This window comes from Pleurodeles waltl, chromosome 8, assembly GCF_031143425.1.
Source record: "Pleurodeles waltl isolate 20211129_DDA chromosome 8, aPleWal1.hap1.20221129, whole genome shotgun sequence".
Classification (NCBI taxonomy): domain Eukaryota; kingdom Metazoa; phylum Chordata; class Amphibia; order Caudata; family Salamandridae; genus Pleurodeles; species Pleurodeles waltl.
In genome coordinates, this window is record NC_090447.1 from 123,941,103 (window position 1) to 123,958,375 (window position 17,273).

Sequence of the window (17,273 nt, forward strand, 5' to 3'; positions counted from 1 at the left end):
TCTGAGTGTGTGTACCTCATTTATTGTCTATGTGTATGTACAACAAATGCTTAACACTACTCCTTGGATAAGCCTACTGCTCGACCACACTACCACAAAATAGAGCATTAGTATTATCTATTTTTACCACTATTTTACCTCTAAGGGGAACCCTTGGACTCTGTGCATGCTATTCCTTACTTTGAAATAGCACATACAGAGCCAACTTCCTACACTATGCTTTCGCATTTGGGAGGTCATTGATTGCTCTTCTGTATAAGAGCCTGAAACTGGGTCGGTTGCAGGTTGTTTTGGCACCGAAACCCTGTCTGCATCTTTTTTCGGCTCCGAGGTGACTTTTTTCTTTTTCGGAGTCGAAACATCTCGGCGTCGATCTTCGTCGGTGCCGCTGTCTCGGCGTCGAGCCGTGTCTACACCGCTATCTCGGTGTCGATGTATGTCTCCAGCACTTTCTCGGTCCCGAGAAGGCTGCGTGCCGGTGTCTCGACCAGAGTTGGACGGTCTCGGCACTGTTTGGGCCTTTTTCGGTGCCGACGGTTGGTCACCGAATTTATGGGTGGAGCCATGGCCTGGTGGCAGTGGCGTCCCCTGGGCCTTGACAATCTTCTTATGAGTGGTTTTCGACGTCTTACTCACGGTTCGTGGATCGTCTAATTCCTCGGAGTCCGATTCGTGTATCGAAAAGGTTTCTTCCTCTTCTTGTATCTCGAACTCTCGGTGGGCTGTCGGCGTGGACGCCATTTGAAGTCTTCTGGCTCGACGGTCTCGGAGTGTTTTTCGGGACCGGAACGCACGACAGGCCTCGCAAGTGTCTTCACTGTGCTCAGGTGACAGGCACAGGTTACAGACCAAGTGTTGGTCTGTATAGGGGTATTTGTTGTGGCATTTGGGACAGAAACGGAACGGGGTCCGTTCCATCGGCGTTCTTCTACACGCGGTCGGGCCGAGCAGGCCCCGACGGGGGATCGAAAACTACCCCGAGGGGCTCCGGAGCTCTTCGATCTTCGATGCGGTGTTGATTCTAACTACGCCGATCCCGAACGCAACAATACCGATGAAAATCTTCCGAAATTTAGCTGTTGTTCCGTTCCGAAACTCGGAGCGACAGGAACACGTCCGAACCCGATGGCGGAAAAAAAACAATCGAAGATGGAGTCGACGCCCATGCGCAATGGAGACAAAAGGAGGAGTCACTCGGTCCTGTGACTCGAAAGACTTCTTCGAAGAAAAACAACTTGTAACACTCCGACCCAACACCAGATGGCGAGCTATGCAAAACATGCGTATCTACAGCGACAGATGCCATCGAACTAACTCTTTCCCTACTGACGCATCGCCAGTCAGATGGAGGAGGTATTGCCCTCCCAAACCTTCAATTATACTACTGGGCCTCGCAGCTCCTGACTGTCAATGACTAGGCTTTCTCATCGCAGCAGAAACCTTTTCTGAACTCCAACCGCTTTGCCATGGCCCCAGAGGACTAAGGGGGTCATTCCAATCTTGGCGGGCGGCGGGAGCCACCCGCCAAGCGGGAACCGCCAGAAGACCGTACCGCGGTCAAAAGACCGCGGCGGTCATTCTGAGTTTCCCGCTGGGCTGGCGGGCGACCGCCAGAAGGCCGCCCGCCCAGCGGGAAACCCCCTTCCACTGGGATGCCGGCTCCGAATGGAGCCGGCGGAGTGGAAAGGGTGCGACGGGTGCAGTTGAACCCGTCGCGATTTTCTGTGTCTGCTATGCAGACACTGAAAATCTTTGTGGGGCCCTGTTAGGGGGCCCCTGCAGTGCCCATGCCATTGGCATGGGCACTGCAGGGGCCCCCAGGGGCCCCACGACACCCGTTCCCGCCAGCCAGGTTCTGGCGGTCAAAACCGCCAGAACCAGGCTGGCGGGAAGGGGGTCGGAATCCCCATGGCGGCGCTGCCTGCAGCGCCGCCATGGAGGATTCTTCAGGCCAGGGGAAAACCGTTGGGAAACCGCCGGTTTCCCTTTTCTGACCGCGGCTTTACCGCCGCGGTCAGAATTGGCCTGGATGCACCGCCAGCCTGTTGGCGGTGCATCCGCGGTCCCCGGCCCTGGCGGTCTATGACCGCCAGGGTCGGAATGACCCCCTAAGTGTGCCACCTTTATGGAAGAAGGGGTTTCCCTCCTTCCCACTCCAACACAGAGGGTAATTACCATTTGGAAGAGGGTGACAAGCAAGCTGGAGTGGAGAGGCAGGGTGACATTGCGGACTCCCCTCTGGGACTACGACCTGTTAAGTGGCCCCACTGAAAGTGGGACTTGCTGGGAATTTACCAACTGAGGGAGGTCTGGGGAAATTATACCCTTTTGTTAACTACAAAAGGAATGTAAGCTCTCGGGGAGCCAATTCCTGCGATACCAGCAGCTCCGAATCCTACTCACTGGGTGCGCTGTATTGTAGAAGGAGATTGAAAAGGAGTCTCCACTGGAATGCAGAGTACTGGGACTCCCCTGAAGAGCCATGCAGTGTCGTAAATTTACTCCACACTACTGGACAATAGTCCCCTAATGCTGGACCCTCTGAGGGAGAAATAGGAAAGAGACTTTGGTAGGCTAGAGGACGATGACTGGAGCCAGGCATGTGGCTACCCTAGGGACATGGCAATCCGAGCAGGCGTCAGACTGATCTAGCTGAAGATTCTGCATAAGGTCTGTTATACCCGGACCTACCTGTTTCAGATAGGCCGGGCATCAAATTATGTTTATGGGCTGCCACATGCGAGGAACCCTAAACCACACATTTTGGGAATGCCCGAAACTTGGGATCTACTGGAAGAGGGGCAGAGGTAGATCCACCTCTGCCACTTTTCCAGTAGGTTCCTCATTGTCCAGAAGAGAGTGAGGGATGGGATATCGAAGACACACTGACATAAGGTGCAGCTTACTCCCCAGGTGGTCACTCTAGGAATCTGGGGCGAACAAACCTTTTACCGCTATGCGCTGATATTCAGCAACCTGGCACTGATGATAGCCTGCAGATATATGCTGAAACACTAGGGGGCACCTAGTCTTCCCAAGTTGCGGGAGTGGAGGAGGACCTGGATTGCTATATGGGGGCAGAAAAAATAGTGTACCAGACGAGAGGATGCCCACTCAAATGGGAAAAAATATGAGCTCCATGGAGATCAGTGAGGGAAGGGGTTGACTAGAAGAGCTGAGAAAGGCCCTGTTCCAACGGAGGATGGAATGAATAGCCCCGAAGGCTAGCAATGGGTTTAGGCCCAAACGGCGTCCAGCATTTGGGAAGGATTAATGGTACTCCACTGGTGTCTGGTCTGAGCAGGTCCCATAATATGAGACCTACAATAACAATGAATAACTTGTCTGTATGTCCTCGGAGGAGAATGTTTAAGATGTTTGTACCTCTCGATAAAACGAATAAAGAGATTTCCACAACAACAAAAAAAGACAACCCACAGAAAAAGCAGAACTCCTAAAGCGGGTGAGAATCATCACCCATTGTAGCTTGAAATTCTATCATGAATGCGTCCCATCCTTTAGATAAGACCTTCTTATGTAGTCCTTATGCTTCTAACGCATCTCAGTGCTCTGTTCTCTGCTTTGCTCCAGGCCAGTGAGGCCTGTTGCCACTCCAAAACACAGAGGGGAAGTAGTCTTTCAACATTGTCCCTGTGTGCTTTGTCAGGAGCAGAGCGAGATCTATAAATTGTGCTGTCGATGTGCGCTTATTAAAATGTCAAAACAACCCTGGTGTCAATAACTCTGCACACACAGTGAGTGGTGTCCAAAGCAGCAAGCAAGACTTACTTCGCTGCATCTTGAACATTGTGTATTTTGTTCAGCCAGCGAGACCCTGAGGTCTTCCAGGACGGTCTGCAAGAATTTGTTGGCATGTCCCATAAAGCATGTATTTATCTGCACAAGAGGCCTCAAAACAATTTGTCTCTCTATCAACATCTCAGTTAGCAACTGTGCCTTGGTGTCCACAGTAGGCAAGTGTGCACCCAGCACTTCTGCTGCCCTTCGCACAACTACTGAGAAAGAGGCAAATTCTTTTGTTGGTGGCACAGGTGGAGAGACTAGCACAGTCTCTGTGGGAAGTATCCCCACTGGTATATTTTAAGTCCAGGTCCAACACTAGTAGAGTGAGGGGCTAGCAGGTTGTCCAACTTGTTATCATCAGTGCAATGGTACATTTTGTATACCCTGAACTCATATCGAGTCAAATCCAAACAAGGTCTCTAGCATCCGATAGTATGGGCATGGAGGCAGATGTCAAGGATAAAGAATCTGTAAGTTGACTGGTTGCACCTTTGGAATCCCGTTTTGTAACAATTTGAATGTTTGGGGTCAGTTACTGATGTTGGGATAGGGTCCTGGGCAGGTGGATTTAGCATAGGCAATGGCATGGAAGGGACTGACATGGCACCTGGGGCTGAGTGGAAGCATGGGCCAGCGCCAGAATGGACATGGGTCCCAGAAGATCGGTTGGCACCAAGGGAGGGCCCACCGGATGATGCCTAACTGGAGCCCCCTGTAAGTCGGAGGGTCCAGAAGATGTGCTAGAGAGAGCCAGAGGCACATGAAAGAGCTGTAGCATGCTCTTTGAAGTAATATTTTGTTGTGGGGTCGACAGCCCAGGAAATCTGGAGTGTAGCTGGATTAACAGCAGGACTGAACTGTAGTCGGAAATGCTTGTATGACCTTTTGAACTCTCTTGCCTGATTCTGAGTGGTGAGATGGGGTCAAGTTCCACTTGGTCTTCTTGCACTGGTGTTGCATCTTCAACTTAGAAGAGGACTTCCAGTTGGAACTGGACTGACTCCTTGAACAGGATATTAAATAGCCCGCAACTTGCTGCTAGGTCTGTTTTTTTCTTTTATTTTCTGAAACCTTCTCTTATGATCAGCATCTCCCCAAAGTCCTGGTTCATAAAGGAACACTTATCACCAACTACATGTTGCAACTGGTGACCAAGTCTCAAAGGCACTTTGTGTGCAGGTCCATAGCCTTCATCTGCTTCCTCCAGTCACAACACGGTTTGAATCCTGTCATTTTCAAAGGAGAACTGTCACCACCACATTCTCTGATAATGTTTTCAAGTAGCCGGAAAACCAACAGGTGGAAGTGGAGCTCCGGATCCATGTCAAAGGGGATGGAAAGAAATGAACTGATGTCAAAGGCCAGGGGTGGTACTTATATGAAACTCCACCTCAGCACTTCCAGGGTGGTACAGGCACGCAGGAACCTTGCTTAAAAATTATCTGGATCCAGTGTGGCCCCCAGGTCATTCTAAAGGTGAAGAATCTGCGAAGAACCCATTACGATAAGATACTGAGCTGTAATATTAGCCTTGTCGCTAGATGTCTGTTAAATTCACACACACAAAACATACACATTTGTTTTCTCCATTGTTAGCAATGAAACATTTTAAAGGGTGTTAGTTTTTACACAATTATCCCTTTATGTCCTTATGGGTCTAATTATGCAATTTATTCCTAAACAGGGGAGACGCATGCCTAAATGATCCCTCAATTCGGTTCTCTGACATTATCATGATAGTTGAAATCCTGATCCCAAAGATTTATAGGAGTTACAGGATTTTTAACTATTTAGCCGAGTCCTTCGTGGCGTGCCTACAGTATATTAAACATTTAACACAGCTTTAGACACTTGGAAAGGCAGTGTGAGATCAGTATTGTTAATAAGGAGGACTTTAACTTCAATCACTTACAATTTAGAACCATTCATGAGTACCAAGGTCCACAGTGGAGAATCATAAGATACATTCTCAGGTACCAATACGTGCCTCTGTATGCCTCTTAACTGATAATGGTAAGATGGTGGGCAGAGAACAAGCCAGGGGATAGCTGGGTAGAAGAAAATGCAATGACGTTTGAGCAGACACGTGAGACTAGCAATTTCAGGAGTAACTGCGGCTTCTATAAAAAAAATATGCACGGTCAAGGTCTGACCAGGACTGACTATTCTATATCACTCATTCATGCATTATTGAACAGCTGAATAGTTAGCTTACTTGTGTGGGAATGATGTTCTCCAGACTGATCCCAACATATACAAGGCGCTCTTTCCTGGAAGAAAGAAATGCAACTTTTAAAATTATTTTTTTTATTTTTAAATACACCAGGCAGGTAAAATAGGGTTACAATTACATGTTATGCATTAAGATACTAGATTTTACTTTAAATGAAGGACACAAAACAGACTAATTACCTAGCAGTTAATTAACAATGTTTTCCCTTCGAAGAATAATATAACATTTTCACAACATTACTCTGGCAACGATCCTTACTTTCTGTAGAAGCCAGTTAGTAGATACTAAGATTACATTCCACACCAAAAGCTTTCTGGGTAGTTTGAAGCAGAAGTGTATGAAAACAGTTGATAACATGCTTTTTGAAGCACTTGATTAGAAAAAAATGTGAAGTATTTGAAGATGGACAATGTTCTTGCCTTTAATAACATTATATTATGATGGATATACATTTGTCATTGAATATTCCTCATGTGAACCTTTACCACAGTTGCAAGACTTTAACCAGAACCATTTTGCAGCAGAAGCACACAATAGCAACAATTGGCTGGGTACCCATCAATGGCTGGTTCTTGAGACTCTACCACAGGTGATGCAATTAATCCCATTTAAGGTCAGCACTGGTTTTCTTGGTTTCACTAAAGTTTTCCAGAGTCCAAAAGCTTGACAGGGATAAGTAGGTAATAAAATCAGTTAATTAGCTGTAATTATGATTTTACAGCTTGAAACTCTTCTAGATGCATATGCTTTGCACCATTCTGCAATCCAGTGGTTGGGTCTGTAAGTATCTATGCTTGCCTAAAACTTTGTTAGCTTGTGTGTGATGTCAACCATAGTCCCCCAATGCCCATGTGCGTGCCCAACATGCAAAATTATTCTTTTTTTACTTTCCACAAACCTCCTAAAATGGGGATGTGGGGGGTATGCCTGTGAATCCAGAAGTGTTTCAAACTGCAAAACCATAATCACAGGCAGGTAACATTTTTTGTTACTTGCAGTATATCATTTTCTTCACAAGCTCTGCACAGATTATGTAGCATACCACCTGCATTGTGATGGTGGGTAGAAAACAGACTGGAGCAAAAATGTTTCTAAGACAGGCTTGTCACAGTTCAACTTCTTTGCATCACTAAGTCAAAACAGTAATGACATGTTAAAGTATGCCCTGACGTCTGTGTGGCGGCTTTGCCTATATCCTGCATAGAGACATTGGTGGTAAAGTCCATAGATGCCCCCTTTTTCCTGTTAGAGCGTGCTCTTTGTTTAGTGAGCAAAGGTCTGTTTGCTAGTGTGTAACACAGCTGAATAGTTTGCACAATTCATCTAACAATAATGTTCTTAGATTCAGCTATTTCTAGAACCTGAACGGAATGCCTCATGAAGAACTATTGTGTTTTTCTGATCCTGTGTGCTGTTTGCCTATTGTGCATGATCACCCTTGTGACATCTGATGTGCAAAGGGTCCCTTCTGTTGCGTTTGAAAGCTTTGAAAGAAAGTCGATATACTAAGTCTGGTTTATCTAAAAAGGTGAGATGACCTTTGATAAGAATTTGGGGTGCGTCCTGAATATTACCTTGTCTATGTGTAGTACCTGCACCATTAGCTCTTGTATCGCACTGACTCTTCTTGGAGATGTGATAGCTGCAAAGAACATCGTTTTTACTGTATGCATTGGTTGAACACGGTGCATTCATCAACCCGGCTTGCACTAACTTAGGATTCCACTGCAGGAGGTACCTCCCTGGCAGGAAAAAGTCTCTTTGCCTCTTTCAAGAACCTTTTGATCAGTGGAATTGAAAAAAAAATGCTTTGTGTGTAGTCCTTTTAGATACGATCGCAATCACTGACAAATGTACCCTGACGGAAGCATCTGAAAGGTTAGATTTTGTGAGATGTGCTGGGTATTGTACTCTGACCCTGTCCTGACAGAGTATGTGTTACATTGTCTTGTTTGGCACCTCTTCATGTACGTGTGCCATCTGTAAGCATTGTATTTTCTAGTGACTGTCTCTGATGATACGGAATGTATGACAAACAGTGTTTTCACAATCGCAGTGTGAGGCTGCCGCGGCCACCTTGGAGCAATGAGAATCATTGTGATGTTGGAGATTCAGAATTTATCTACAACAGTTGGGATCCGAGGTATGTGGTAAACGTCTAGGCAAATATCCCGTAGAAGCTCATTGACACGACATTCTCTAGTGACTGAGGACGGTAGAACCTTCATGCGAAGCACTGGCATTTTGCGGTGGTGCGAAGAGGTCTATGTCTTGTTTTCCCCATATCAGAAACAGTATGTCTATTATAGGCTGTTTTAGCTCCCAGTCAGGCATGTACTTTTTTGTATGTTAAGCCGATTTTCTTGTATGTTTTCCATTTCTGGGACATGATTTAAAGTTGCACTAGAATCTGCAGCAACTGTGAAAGAGATGAAAAATAACTGAGTTACCCCGTTAGCTCCCTGGTTTTCGGAAACAAATTAGCGAGTTAAAGCTGAGATGTCGCAAATTATCTCTGGATAACATCTGGAGTAAAGACTATAGACAAGTGGGAAAAGATAAATACATGAGGTTAATCAGGAAATATAAATAAATGCACGACTAAGGAGGAAAAGAGTGTATACATTTTGTGATAAAAACTGATGGGAGTAAAAAAAAAAAAAAAAAACATATACAGAACTCTTTTGCGTAATAAAACTACTGATTAATCTGGGTACATCCCCATACAATAGATTTACGTAGGAGTTCTGTAATGAGTTAGATAACTTTTTTCAAACAAAATTTAGCAACATCTATGATGAGTTTGTTGTCTGAACCAAAAAAACAGAGAAGTGGAGGCAAGAGACAATTGGGGTTGTGATTCTAGTATTTCAATACTAAAGAATTTATTTTCTTAGGCAGAGCTGCAAACTTTGAACCCGATTCTCAAAATTAAATCAGGGTCAAACTCAGAATCCTGTCCTCCACATATTCTTCAAAAGGTCCCGGAAATAATTGTTAAGTGTATGGAAATGCCTCCTTGGCATGGTTACCCCCTGACCTTTTGCCTTTGCTGATGCTAAGTTTTGATTTGAAAGTGTGCTGAGGCCTGCTAACCAGGCCCCAGCACCAGTGTTCTTTCCCCAACCTGTACTTTTGTCTCCACAATTGGCAAACCCTGGCATCCAGATAAGTCCCTTGTAACTGGTACCCCTGGCACCAAGGGCCCTGATGCCAGGGAAGGTCTCTAAGGGATGCAGCATGTCTTATGCCACCCTGGGGACCCCTCACTCAGCACAGACACACTGCTTGCCAGCTTGTGTGTGCTAGTGAGGACAAAACGACTAAGTCGACATGGCAATCCCCTCAGGGTGCCATGCCAACCTCACACTTCCTATGCAGTATAGATAAGTCACCCCTCTAGCAGGCCTTACAGCCCTAAGGCAGGGTGCACTATACCATAGGTGAGGGCACAAGTGCATGGGCACTGTGCCCCTACAGTGTCTAAGCAAAACCTTAGACATTGTAAGTGCAGGGTAGCCATAAGAGTATATGGTCTGGGAGTCTGTCATGCACAAACTCCACAGCACCATAATGGCTACACTGAAAACTGTGAAGTTTGGTAACAAACTTCTCAGCACAATAAATGCACACTGATGCCAGTGTACATTTTATTGTAACATACACCCCAGAGGGCACCTTAGAGGTGCCCCCTGAAACCTTAACCGACTATCCGTGTAGTTTTAGCAGCCTGCCACACACCAGACATGTTGCTGGCCACATGGGGAGAGTGCCTTTGTCACTCTGTGGCTAGTAACAAAGCCTGTACTGGGTGGAGGTGCTTCACACCTCCCCCTGCAGGAACTGTAACACCTGGCGGTGAGCCTCAAAGGCTAACCCCCTTTGTTACAACACCCCAGGGCACTCCAGCTAGTGGAGTTGCCCGCCCCCTCCGGCCACTGCCCCACTTTTGGCTGCATGGCCGGAGGAGATAATGAGAAAAACAAGGAGGAGTCACTGGCCAGTCAGGACAGCCCCTAAGGTGTCCTGAGCTGAAGTGACTCTAACTTTTAGAAATCCTCCATCTTGCAGATGGAGGATTCCCCAATAGGATTAGGGATGTGACCCCCTCCCCTTGGGAGGAGGCACAAAGAGGGTGTACCCACCCTCAGGGCTAGTAGCCATTGGCTACTAACCCCCCAGACCTAAACACGCCCTTAAATTTAGTATTTAAGGGCTCCCCTGAACCTAAGAATTTAGATTCCTGAAACTACAAGAAGAAGAAGACTGCTGAGCTGGAAAACCCCTGCAGAGGAAGAAACAGAAGACACCAACTGCTTTGGCCCCAGACTTACCGGCCTGTCTCCTGCCTTCCAAAGAAACCTGCTCCAGCGACGCTTTCCAAGGGACCAGCGACCTCTGAATCCTCTGAGGACTGCCCTGCTTCAAGAAAGACAAGAAACTCCCGAGGACAGCGGCACTGCACCAAAAGAACTGCAACTTTGTTTCAAGGAGCAGATTTAAAGACCCCTGCAACTCCCCGCAAGAAGCATGAGACTTGCAACACTGCACCCGGCGACCCCGACTCGACTGGTGGAGAACCAACACCTCAGGGAGGACCCTCCGGCGACTCCGAGTCCGTGAGTAACCAAAGTTGTCCCCCCTGAGCCCCCACAGCGACGCCTGCAGAGGGAATCCCGAGGCTCCCCCTGACCGCGACTGCCTGAACTCCATTTCCCGACGGCTGGAAAAGACCATGCACCCGCAGCTCCCAGCAGCAAAAGGAACGGAACTCCTGTGCAGGAGTGACCCCCAGGAGGCCCTCTCCCTTGTCCAGGTGGTGGCTACCCCGAGGAGCCCCCCCCTTGCCTGCCTGCAACGCTGAAGAGATCCCTTGATCTCTCATTGAAAACCATTGGAAACCCGACGCGTGTTTGCACACTGCACCCGGCCGCCCCGCGCTGCTGAGGGTGTACTTTTTGTGCTGACTCCGAAGACGCGGGTACTTACCTGCTGGCAGACTGGAACCGGGGCACCCCCTTCTCTCCATTGAAGCCTATGTGTTTTGGGCACCTCTTTGACCTCTGCACCTGACCGGCCCTGAGCTGCTGGTGTGGTAACTTTGGGGTTGCTCTGAACCCCCAACGGTGGGCTACCTTGGACCCAAACTTGAACCCCGTAGGTGGTTTACTTACCTGCAAAAACTAACAAACTCTTACTCCCCCCAGGAACCGTTGAAAATTGCACTGTCTAGTTTTAAAATAGCTATATGTGATTTATGTGAAAACTGAATATGCTATTTTGCTAATTCAAAGTTCCTAAAGTACTTACCTGCAATACCTTTCAAATGAGATATTACAAGTAGAATTTGAACCTGTGGTTCTTAAAATAAACTAAGAAAAGATATTTTTCTATAACAAAACCTATTGGCTGGATTTGTCTCTGAGTGTGTGTTCCTCATTTATTGCCTGTGTGTACGTACAACAAATGCTTACACTACTCCTTTGATAAGCCTACTGCTCGACCACACTACCACAAAATAGAGCATTAGTATTATCTCTTTTTGCCACTATCTTACCTCTAAGGGGAACCCTTGGACTCTGTGCATACTATTCCTTACTTTGAAATAGTGCATACAGAGCCAACTTCCTACAAAGGGATTCTGTGACATCAACTTGCATTCTTTTGTTTAGGACTGCTCAAGACAATTCTCTTATATATACCTCTGCAGTCTCGCAAATCATTGGTGGTGGCCTTAGTTCTGTCAAGATTGGATTACTGTAATGCCCTCTATTTAGACATCAACTCTAAAGATGTAAGAAGACTGCAAGTAATCCATATGGAAGTGGCCTTCTTCACCTTATATATACCTAAACATTGCTTGGTTGCATCCAGATTAGATCATCTGCATTGGTTACCGATGAGGAAGAGGTCTATCTTTAAATCTCTCTATATAGAATATAAGGCACTACATGGGTCAGGTGCCAAATATCTGGAGGAAAAATTCCAAATATATGGACCCAGTAGGTTGTTAAGCTCGACATCCAGAAAAACTGTGACAGTGCAGAGGATCAGGAGATGTCGATGGGGTGGAAGATCTTTTAGACAAGTACCAGCTAAATTCTGGGTTGCTTTACCTACAGATATAAAGGCTGTTGACGGTCACTTAACCTGTAGGAAACTATTGAAAACATGGTTATTTCAACAGAGTGTCTAATTATCTGTTTTTGTAATGAGGTGGGAAGTGTATATTTTTGGTAGAGTCAAGATATCTATGGATATTCAAGCGCTCTATAAGGAGTATGCTACTTACCCTGTAAACATCCATTCTTAGCGTGTAGTGCAGATTCTCATGCTATGCACACTTCTGCTATTTAGTGGATGTCCCAGACTCTGCAAACCGTTTTTCTTGAGAAGGTCTTTTATGATCGACGTTGTGAGTTGTGTCTCTTCCTCCTCAAGGTAATGCACATGTTCAATGGCTCCTTTTGTCTTTTTTTTTCCTTTTGCCATGCGGTAGGTGAGGATATAGTCTGTTTGGTTAGTGGTTGCTGTTGAGCATGCTTTAATTTTTTTGTACATTGGAAGCCATCCAATTTCTGCTAGGGAGGTGGGCGGGTGCATGTGAATATTCAGCACTACACCCTACATATTGACACTTACAGGATAAGTAATATACTCCATTTAGAGCCTGTGTTGGCTGCAGATACAAATGCTATGCATAGACTGTCAAAGTAGTGCCCCCTTGCTGTGTCCTCAAGCATTAGAAGGTGTATTTCCCAAAGAAGGGCACTGATTCTCCCTTCTTTCTTGGGGAGTGAACCCTTGGAGCTGTGGGTAGGGATCTTTGTTTTGATGTACCAGTTTTGAATGCATTTAACAATCTATCTTGCAATTCCTGCTTTGGCGATGGCATTGCCCTTTCTTAGACTTGAAAAAGTTACAAATAGCTGTTGTGTTTTACAAAATGTTTTTGTTCTTTCTACATACTACATAAGGGCCCTCTTAACATCAAGGGTATGTAGTGCTCTTTCTGCCACTGACTCTGGTTTTGGGAGAAAAAACAGCAGCTCTAGTATCTGATTTAAGTGAAAAGGTTAGATGACTTTTGACAGAAGCGCTAGATTTGTTCCTAAGCAAACTTTCTCTAGAAAAACCTCTATAGTTAGGGCATGAATTTCACTAACTCTTCTTAGTGATGTAAGTGCCTCGAGGAACGTCACTTTCAATTTTTATTTTTTAATCTTTTTATTGGTTTTATTTATTCCATGCAGATTTTCTTTAATACAGGCACATCTGGCAGTGACATTCTGTAGGCACATATAGTAAGTACATCATCTATACACTTGAACTCCCTGTGGGAGAATCAACTAATTGTGTGTGGTTTTATAAAAGAATAGTTATGTTGGCTAGCTGCACAGTAATATTGGATTGACATATAGCGGAAAATGCACTTGAAATCAGCATTGTGCTAATTGTAGCTCAATACATTTGGTAAACTACCTCCAGAAAACCAAGTGTCTACTCAATTCTGGTTTAAACTAGGTCTCTCTCAAAGAAAGCCACTAATTAACTTGTAGATTCAGCAATGATAATAAAGAGAATTACATGACACAAGAAAAACAGATAACTAAACTTAAAGCCCAGTTTCAATGTCCCCCAACTCCATCGCCCAGGGGCCTCCCATTGCGTCTGCATAATTGTATCTCCACCCGTGTCAAAGGCACAGCAGTCAAATGGATTATCAGCAGTTTGGTTTGACCGTGAGGGGTTTATGTGAGAAAATATGCTATTTTCCTGTTATCAATTGTAGCATATGAGTTGACTAATCCAGCACTAGTTCTGTGTAGGAAGTTGGCTCTGTATGTGCTATTTCAAAGTAAGGAATAGCACGCACAGAGTCCAAGGGTTCCCCTTAGAGGTAAGTTAGTGGCAAAAAGAGATAATACTAATGCTCTATTTTGTGGTAGTGTGGTCGAGCAGTAGGCTTATCAAAGGAGTAGTGTTAAGCATTTGTTGTACATACACCAGGCAATAAATGAGGAACACACACTCAGAGACAAATCCAGCCAATAGGTTTTGTTATAGAAAAATATATTTTCTTAGTTTATTTTAAGAACCACAGGTTCAAATTCTACATGTAATATCTCATTTGAAAGGTATTGCAGGTAAGTACTTTAGGAACTTTGAATCATTTCATTAGCATGTATACTTTTTACATAAAACACAATAAGCTGTTTTAAAAGTGGACACAGTGCAATTTTCACAGTTCCTGGGGGAGGTAAAGTAATGTTAGTTTTAACAAGTAAGTAAGTCACTTACAGGTTTCAGTTTTGGGTCCAAGGTAGCCCACCGTTGGGGGTTCAGAGCAACCCCAAAGTTATCACACCAGCAGCTCAGGGCCGGTCAGGTGCAAAGGTCAAAGAGGTGCCCAAAAACATAGGCTTCAATGGAGAGGAGGGGGTGCCCCGGTTCCAGTCTGCCAGCAGGTAAGTACCTGCGTCTTCGGAGGGCAGACCAGGGGGGTTTTGTAGGGCACCGGGGGGGGGACACAAGTCAGCACAAAAAGTACACCCTCAGCAGCGCGGGGACGGCCGGGTGCAGTGTGCAAACACGCGTCGGGTTTTCAATGAGAGATCAAGGGATCTCTTCAGCGTTGCAGGCAGGCAAGGGGGGGGCTCCTCGGGGTAGCCACCACCTGGGCAAGGGAGAGGGCCTCCTGGGGGTCACTCCTGCACAGGAGTTCCGTTCCTTTAGGTGCTGGGGGCTGCGGGTGCAGGGTCTTTTCCAGCCGTCGGGAAATGGAGTTCAGGCAGTCGCGGTCAGGGGGAGCCTCGGGATTCACTCTGCAGGCGTCGCTGTGGGGGCTCAGGGGGGACAACTTTGGTTACTCACAATCTTGGAGTCGCCGGAGGGTCCTCCCTGAGGTGGTGGTTCTCCACCAGTCGAGTCGGGGTCGCCGGGTGCAGTGTTGCAAGTCTCACGCTTCTTGCGGGGATTTGCAGGGGTCTTTAAATCTGCTCCTTTGAAACAAAGTTGCAGTTCTTTTGGAGCAGTGCCGCTGTCCTCGGGAGTTTCTTGTCTTTCTTGAAGCAGGGCAGTCCTCAGAGGATTCAGAGGTCGCTGGTCCCTTGGAAAGCATCGCTGGAGCAGGTTTCTTTGGAAGGCAGGAGACAGGCCGGTAAGTCTGGGGCCAAAGCAGTTGGTGTCTTCTGATCTTCCTCTGCAGGGGGTTTTCAGCTCAGCAGTCTTCTTCTTCTTGTAGTTTCAGGAATCTAAATTCTTAGGTTCAGGGAAGCCCTTAAATACTAAATTTAAGGGCGTGTTTGGGTCTGGGGGGTTAGTAGCCAATGGCTACTAGCCCTGAGGGTGGGTACACACTATTTGAGCCTCCTCCCAAGGGGAGGGGGGCACATCCCTAATCCTATTGGGGGAATCCTCCATCTGCAAGATGGAGGATTTCTAAAAGTCAGAGTCGCCTCAGCTCAGGACACCTTAGGGGCGGCTGTCCTGACTGGCCAGTGACTCCTCCTTGTTTTTCTCATTATCTCTCCTGGACTTGCCGCCAAAAGTGGGGGCTGGGTCCAGGAGGCGGGCATCTCCACTAGCTGGAGTGCCCTGGGGCATTGTAACACGAAGCTTGAGCCTTTGAAGCTCACTGCTAGGTGTTACAGTTCCTGCAGGGGGGAGGTGTGAAGCACCTCCACCCAGAGCAGGCTTTGTTTCTGTCCTCAGAGAGCACAAAGGCTCTCACCGCATGAGGTCAGACACTCGTCTCTCAGCAGCAGGCTGGCACAGACCAGTCAGTCCTGCACTGAACAATTGGGTAAAATACAGGGGGTATCTCTAAGATGCCCTCTGTGTGCATTTTTCAATAAATCCAACACTGGCATCAGTGTGGGTTTATTATTCTGAGAAGTTTGATACCAAACTTCCCAGTATTCAGTGTAGCCATTATGGAGCTGTGGAGTTCGTTTTTGACAGACTCCCAGACCATATATTCTTATGGCTACCCTGCACTTACAATGTCTAAGGTTTTGCTTAAACACTGTAGGGGCATAGTGCTCATGCACCTATGCCCTCACCTGTGGTATAGTGCACCCTGCCTTAGGGCTGTAAGGCCTGCTAGAGGGGTGACTTACCTATGCCACAGGCAGTGTGAGGTTGGCATGGCACCCTGAGGGGAGTGCCATGTCGACTTACTCGTTTTGTCCTCACCAGCACACCCAAGCTGGCAAGCAGTGTGTCTGTGCTGAGTGAGGGGTCCCTAGGGTGGCAAAAGACATGCTGCAGCCCTTAGAGACCTTCCCTGGCATCAGGGCCCTTGGTACCAGGGGTACCAGTTACAAGGGACTTACCTGGGTGCCAGGTTTGTGCCAATTGTGGAAACAATGGTACATTTTAGGTGAAAGAACACTGGTGCTGGGGACTGGTTAGCAGGGTCCCAGCACACTTCTCAGTCAAGTCAGTATCAGGCAAAACGTGGGGGGTAACTGCAACAGGAAGCCATTTCTTTACATTCTGTGTAATGTGCAACTGCCTCTTCAGTGTCTATGGATAAGTTACTTACCTGTAAATCTTAGTTCTCTTCCAGGGGTATCCTCATCAAAGTCATAAACTTTGAATATTCCCGCCCTTGTACGGGGACCCCGGAGCATATATAAAATACACACATATAAAGTATGAAATATGCACGAAAAATATATATAGCATTTTTAGTAGATACATTTTCATACTAAACTCATATATACATGTGTAAAACAGCAATGCAGGCTATAATCATAAACAGGCTAAAATGCTTTATTTCTATGGAGTTTATTTTTTTAATTCTTTTCAAAATTACAATAAGAGAAAAAATATCTACCAAAGCCCCACAACTGGGCCTAGGGAAATAAGTAGTAGTAATCATCAGAGAAAAAAGAGAAAAAACTACATTGAAAAACAATGGAGCATTCTTAGCCAATAGGCTGCATGCAGGTTAACACAGGAGAACCATAAAAACTTTGTCACCGTGCCTTTAAGACCCTGAGCACCTCCAGTATCCCACCATGGCTCAGGGGTGAAGGAGAGGTGACAGTTGGTTCACAGTTAGGTCAGTACTTTTTTACGGTGACAAGCTGTGTAGCCGATTCAAAAGATAGTCTGTTCTACACTTCTAGGAAACGTGCGTCCGGGGAGGAGGGTGGGTTGTTTATTACTTTGATGAGGATACCCCTGGAAGAGAACTAGGATTTACAGGTAAGTAACTTATCCTTCT

General features: G+C 46.3%; 1 protein-coding gene across 1 annotated transcript in view; it reads right to left on the reverse strand.

Annotated features, from left to right (window-relative positions):
* Positions 1 to 17,273, reverse strand: part of RSF1 (remodeling and spacing factor 1) — a 502,800-nt gene that overhangs the window by 175,764 nt on the left and 309,763 nt on the right. The window contains exon 10 of the mRNA XM_069203919.1: positions 6,020 to 6,074. Coding sequence (XP_069060020.1) covers positions 6,020 to 6,074 — 55 coding nt within the window. The remainder of the gene's footprint in view (positions 1 to 6,019; positions 6,075 to 17,273) is intronic.